This window comes from Bipolaris victoriae (genome assembly GCF_000527765.1).
Source record: "Bipolaris victoriae FI3 unplaced genomic scaffold scaffold_123, whole genome shotgun sequence".
Classification (NCBI taxonomy): domain Eukaryota; kingdom Fungi; phylum Ascomycota; class Dothideomycetes; order Pleosporales; family Pleosporaceae; genus Bipolaris; species Bipolaris victoriae.
Window position 1 is genome coordinate 1 of NW_014575269.1, and position 6,634 is coordinate 6,634.

At 51.1% G+C, this 6,634-nt stretch overlaps 2 protein-coding genes across 2 annotated transcripts; one reads left to right on the plus strand and one right to left on the minus strand.

Annotated features, from left to right (window-relative positions):
* Nucleotides 1-486: 486 nt before the first annotated feature.
* On the plus strand, nt 487-3,316 carry COCVIDRAFT_19891 (hypothetical protein; the record flags this gene model as incomplete). Its single annotated transcript, XM_014696419.1, has 2 exons — nt 487-3,189; nt 3,245-3,316. The coding sequence occupies 2 exons, from the start codon at nt 487-489 to the stop codon at nt 3,314-3,316; spliced, it is 2,775 nt and encodes a 924-aa protein (XP_014551905.1).
* A 1,081-nt stretch (nt 3,317-4,397) lies between these two features.
* On the minus strand, nt 4,398-6,374 carry COCVIDRAFT_30608 (hypothetical protein; the record flags this gene model as incomplete). Its single annotated transcript, XM_014696430.1, has 6 exons — nt 4,398-5,175; nt 5,229-5,415; nt 5,465-5,822; nt 5,877-6,184; nt 6,250-6,264; nt 6,320-6,374. The coding sequence occupies 6 exons, from the start codon at nt 6,372-6,374 to the stop codon at nt 4,398-4,400; spliced, it is 1,701 nt and encodes a 566-aa protein (XP_014551916.1).
* Between the last annotated feature and the right edge of the window lie 260 nt (nt 6,375-6,634).

The following is a 6,634-nucleotide window of genomic DNA, read 5'->3' on the forward strand; positions in this document are numbered from 1 at the left end:
CGCAACCCAGATAATCACATGGCACGCGCCTACCGCCAGTTGCATGCGGCACTGCTACATCCTACTACACTTTCTCCTACACATTGCCAGACCCTCCCCCACCCCCCGTCTGCTTTTGCTTGTCCTTGCTGAGTCGCGTCGCCGCCCACACCCCCGGCATGCCGCATTCAGTTTTTGGAAACTCGTCATTATGCCGTGGCGCCAGGCAGATACTCAACCATGAAGCCCCCTCGCAACCACCGTGGTGAAGATCCGCAGCCGGGTGGGGACGGGGGCCATGCTGCCCAGCCATAACATATCCATCGTGACACCGCCATCAGTCCCCCAGATGACCATGATAGTGCGGCCGCTCGGCGACATGTCTCAAACTGACCTCACCACTAATAATACGCTGCCCTTGCCCGTCCTCTAACTCCCCCTTCTCTCTCCACCTTCCTCTCCACTCCTCCTCCACCTCCACCCCTCTCCTGCGCCGCCGCCGCAGCCATGCCCAAGTCGACGCATTCATATCACAGCGTCGACGACTATGACACCGGTCACGCTCAGGGCTCTGCCGACCGCGGCGAGAGCCATGACACATACAGTAGCACAACTCCCACGTCGCCAACCCTCACCTTCAGCGCCATGAGGCATATGCGAGCTTCGGACACGGACCTTGCCAGGTCCAGAGAGAGCGTCAACGAGCGTACCTCGTTGCTGGGCCTGCCCCATCTGCGCTCCTCCAGGTCCTACAAGAGCCTCCCAGGCACCACGCCTGGCACCCCGCGTCCAGGCATGACGCGTAACAACAGCCAATTGCCCACCACCTCGCGCATACGCTCCAGTAGACGAGGCTCCCTCACCGGTGGCCACACGTTCAGCCAGCGCCTCGTGAATGCGCTGGGCGAGCGAGGCCACGGACTCGAGCAGAGCATGCACTCAGCAAAGGCAGCCATTTTCCAGGACGACCGCGTCTGGTACGATCAGTTCACATCCACCGACTGGGTCCACGACAACATCGCCGACGCGTACCGTGTAAAAGCACTGCGGAGCAGAAAGGACATCAGGGGCCGTCTCGCAGCTTGGTTTGACGGTGCCCAGGGCTGGGTCCTGGTCGCCATCATTGGTGTCCTCACTGCCGTCTGCGCCTATTTCGTCAACACGACCGAAACAACGCTCTTCGACCTGAAGCAGGGATACTGTTCGGTTGGCTGGACAAAGAGTCACAAGAAATGCTGTGATGGCGCTTCAATATGCGACAAATGGATCCATTGGTCTGAGGCTGTCCGCACAGACAGGCTGGATGTCGTGCAGACACAGTATGGTTTCTTTGTCCTTTCCGTTGTGCTGCTCTCCATGGCCTCGTGTCTGCTCACCCTCACCACAAAGACCGTCATCCCATCCGCCATTTCGCTCTCTACGCTAGATGAGAATCTTGGTGCAGATGTTCGAAGATTTTCCGACGACGACGACGACGATGACAACAAGCGCAGTGCCAGCCCCGAATCCCGGTTCCAGGAGGTACAGGCCCGACCCCCCATGGTCTACTATTCCGCTGCTGGTAGTGGTGTGGCCGAAGTCAAAGTCATTCTAAGTGGTTTTGTCCTTCACGGTTACCTTGGTGTACGCACCCTCGTCATCAAGACCCTCGCCCTTATTCTTAGTGTCGCATCAGGCCTCAGTCTCGGCAAAGAAGGTCCCTACGTCCATATTGCCACATGTATTGGCAACATTGTCTGCCGTATTTTCTCCAAGTACAGTAACAATGATGGCAAGCGCAGGGAAATTCTGAGCGCAAGTGCTGCTAGTGGTGTCGCTGTTGCGTTTGGTGCCCCCATTGGTGGCGTGCTTTTCAGTCTTGAGGAAGTCAGCTATTACTTCCCATCAAAGACGCTTTTCCGCACCTTCTTTTGTTGCATTGCGGCTGCTCTATCACTCAAGTTTCTTGACCCATACGGAACCAAGAAGATTGTGCTTTTCGAGGTGCGATACCACTTGGATTGGAAGTTCTTCGAGCTCGCATCATTTATATTTACCGGTGCCGTTGGTGGCGTTTTGGGTGCCCTCTTTATCAAAGCATCTCGCATCTGGGCACGCACATTCCGTCGCATACCCATCATCAAAAAACATCCCCTTCTCGAGGTCTTCCTTGTTGCGCTCGTTACGGGTCTGGTTAGCTTCTGGAACCGTTACACTAAACTCCCTGTTACCGAGCTCCTGTTTGAGCTAGCTAGTCCCTGCGATACCTACACTGACACGGGCGATGGCCTGTGCCCGACTGTCGACCATATTCCTGGGGTGCTCAAACTCTTGTTCATCGCATTCCTTATCAAGGCCAGCCTGACCGTAGTCACTTTTGGCATAAAAGTTCCAGCCGGTATCTACGTACCCTCCATGGTTGTTGGTGGTCTTGCTGGACGCTTCATTGGCCACACCGTCCAGCTTGTTGCTCTGCGGTTTAGTCATCTCGGCATTTTCAGCGAGTGCTCGCCAGACGGCCCTCCAGGTTCCTGTGTCGTTCCAGGTGTCTACGCCTTAGTAGCAGCTGGAGCAACCATGACTGGCGTCACCCGTCTCAGCATTACTTTGGCCGTCATTCTTTTCGAACTCACTGGCAGCTTGGATCATGTACTGCCCTTTTCCCTGGGTATTCTCGTCTCCAAATGGGTAGCGGATGCTATCGAGCCACTCAGCATCTACGACCTACTTACAGACATGAACTCATACCCGTTCCTTGACAACAAAGTCCGACCAATCTTCACCTCTGAATTGGGCGACATTACCCCTGGATCGAAAATGGACCATGTAATCGACATCTCAGAGGATTCCCTAATTCCTGCAGTAGAGTTGCGTGCAAAGCAACGCGCCCTACAGATGGCTGGTGAACTAGATGGTGGCCTGTCAATTGTCAAAAATGGTATCCTTGTTGGACTTATCCCTGCACCAGATCTGGAGTTCGCTCTCGACAAGCTCGAAAATGAAGAAAACACGCTTTGCCTAATGTCCCCACGAGTAGACTGGGCGGCAGGACGAGAACCTCACGACGAGGAAGAGCAAGAAGCATACGACCCGAGTGACTTCACTCCATACATCGACCCTGCCCCAGTAGCATTGGACGTTCATTCACCCATGGATCTCGTTTACGAGTGTTTTGTCAAGCTTGGATTGCGTTACATCTGTGTTCTTAGGGACGGCAAATACGCTGGTCTGGTGAGTGAAAGATTGCGACCATTGCTTATTAGCGTGACACTAACAAAACACCTAGGTTCACAAGAAAACGTTTGTCAAATATGTCAAAGAGCTTGAGGAGCGAGAGAAGAAACAGCATCACGCTTAGGCTCTTGTTAGCAACCGAAATTTCTTCCAACACCTTCTTTCCATGTTATTTTTATACTCTCCTTACCCACTGGTGGGACTTCTTCCTTTCCATCTTTCGTTGCAAAAATACACGAGCGATATCCACAGGCTGTATGTTGCATTTACACTGGCGTTGTAGTTGGTAGCCGTTCACTTCCTCTCTCGCACCGCATAGGAGTGGAGCAAAGTATCACATGATCTCTTTGTTGAAGGGGCATCATTTGCCCTTTGCTAGTATGGTTTGATAACAGTGAATTCAATTAGAATTTTAGATGGCGTCTCAGCACAACAAAGGTTCAGCTGTCTGGCCGATACTGTGATGTCCTCAAGATACGCCGATGGGACTTATCTGTGTTGAGTTAGGGGTTGATGCATACGGCCCCACTTTCTAGCTCTTTTCTTCTTCGCGGTCTGCAAATATACCACCATGGCGTCCCAACGATAGGATGATGCTCAGAAAACTGTTGCGCATCGCCTCGTCTGATCAGATTTGGGACGGAAATATCTATGTTCAATATCAAAAATTGTTCATCCAGAGCAACCAATCATGCCTTCGTAGCTCAGTGGTAGAGCGCGTCACTAGTAATGACGAGGCCGTCAGTTCAATTCTGGCCGAAGGCAATTCTTTTTTGTCCCCTGGAGCTTAGTGGCTGTGAGTTTTGTATGCGTTTGGTCGTATATATGTGAGTGTATTGTTTTTTTTTGCCTCGATGAAGAAGATGAGCTTGTTGGACTGTTCACTATGATAGATGTAACGTACAATCGAAAAAAATAAAATAAAAGAATTACTAAGTATTCAAGTGATAAGTGTTTATACATGTGATGTAGGATTCTTGATTAAACATTGTTTTCAAAACTTGTATACTAGCCGCTGGCTATACGTTTTCTGTTCGAGTGATGTAGAATATGAAATCTATGGTGTCATTACATCTGAACCATGTGAGTTGGAGGAGGCCTGGTCAACCAACTTCCTTGTTGGTTTAATTCCGCCATTTTCCCTGTGATTACCTTGATACAACTGCCGAGCGATTGAACAACTATACTTGGCAGCAAAAGCTTCTCTACTCTGCCTTGGTGACCGTGACCTGGGTGCCAATACTCTTATCTGGTTGCACAGAATCTCGTGGTGTACGTGCTATACAAGGAATGGCATTGCCTTGTTCATTCCCAGTCTTTGTGATGGCCTCTGTATCAAACGCAGGATTTTGCTCCTCTTCGTCGTTGTTCCGAAACAAGGCGTAGAAGACGATTGTCGTGAGAGCCATGGCACCGGCCAGACTGGAGTAGAAAATCATCAAATATGGGTCGCGAGCCGCTTCAGCAATTGCCATGGCAAACATGGATCCGACACCGGTGATGAGCATGTTGATGGATTGTACGAGGACTTTCATTTCCTTGGGCGAATGCGTCTCTGCGTATTCCATGGCCGTGGTCATAGCATAGACCTCGCCCACGGCCATGAGCACAAATACGGGCGTTTGTGTCCAAATGTTCGGTCGTTGCTGGGCGACCAGATGATGGCCCTCGCATGACGAGGGGTGATTGAAACAAGGCGGGGAAATGTAGATGAAGTGCTGTACCACGGCCGCGTACACCATGGAGAGCGAGACAAAAGTAAATCCAATGGCGATGCGAGTAACGGGTTTGAGGTAAATGCGTCGCTTGGACAGTGCTGGATCAAGAACGTATTCGACCAATGGACTGATGACGATGCACGCGACCTGGTTCATACTAGGCACGACTTCGTTGGGTGTCTGTCCTTTGTTCATGTCACCTGCTTGAGATATCAAATTGTTCTGCATTTGGTCGAAGCAGATGTAGAACATGATGAATGCTAGACTAAGAATATGTCAGCTTATCTGTGCTGGGCGGGTGGAGAGAGAGGTACCGACAGGACCCTACAAGCACCTAATGCGCGTGTGATTTCATTGGAAAATTGGCTATTCCATGGCACTGTTTTGCCTCGATTCGCAAGCTGGTAAGCAGGATCTGTACGCGACATCTTAAACCCGTTGCGCGCAGCACAGCCAAGTACATTTGCCGCTGGTATCATTACATTGTCTGCAAGCGGAGGTTTTACTATGAAAATTAGCAATAATCTTGTACCAAGGCCGGCGACGGGTCATACCGAAGTATTTCTTGCCAGCAATGATGATGGAAAAGGCCATGAGTGCACAGCTGCCGCCCAAGACAAAGGCGGGAAAGAAGCCGGAAAACCTCTCGATGCAAACAATTGGGAAGACCAAGAGTGCACCTACATTGCCAACCCAAAACAGGAGAGTATATATGAACTTGAGGGTAAGTTCAGGATCGACCACGACGACTTCTTCAGTCGAAGCAGCTGGCAGCCATTTGGAGAATTTTGTATTGTCTAATCGCTTTCGAAGGAAATCCAAGTATCGATTTCGAGACGGCGGACATGTTCGAAGTCGTGGGGTCCTGTCTTTGTACTGTGCAGCAATAAAGGATCTAACAGTGGCTTGCGACTGGTAGAATTTAGTAAGCAGTGCATATGCTTTGTAGTAACAAGGGAGACGTACACATCCGCCTCCCAAGGCGATCAAAGCCATTGACACGAGTAAACCCGGTAGGCCGGCTCCTCGGTCAAGCATAGTCGGGTAGGAGCTGATGGCCAAAGTAATGCATCCTAGCACGTACACTCCTAGGCTGATGACCAATGTCTTGTACTGGCCCACGCGGCTGTCTACCAGTGGTGCAAAGAGGATTGGGCAGGTGAAGTAGACGACGAAGAAGCCGCAGAAGATGCGTGTTGCTGTTGCTTGACCGAGACCCAGGGCTCCCGGGGTGCCTTCTATGGTGTAATTCCGAGGATTCTCCATGTAATTTTCTGTAGCACGGCAGTGTCAGTGGTGGCCGTGGTCAACTGACAATAGGGAGACGGAGAAAACGTACGCCAGGGCGCAGAGACTATAGTCAGAAAAAAGTTAGTTGTTGGTAGACCAGAGTTTGAAGGCGTACCTACTGCCCCAAAAGGCTGCTCGCTCCCAGAAGCCTACTACAGCCACTATCCATACCATGGTGGGAACTCGGTCTGGTACACGCCTCAGCTTGCAGGTGCCATGTTCGCTCTCTGACAGGTCAACGCTAGACGCCTGCGTGGTTGAGCTCTCAGGTTGCCTTTGTCCGAAAGTCAGAGTCTAGCGCGATGCGGCACTGAGATAGCAACTCACTTGTTCATTGTTTGATGCCGCAGTGAATCAAAGCACTCTGCTTCCCCGTGGGCTATATAGTGCAAATAAGAAGGGTTTGCCAACTGAACACTGCCGAGATTTGCGCT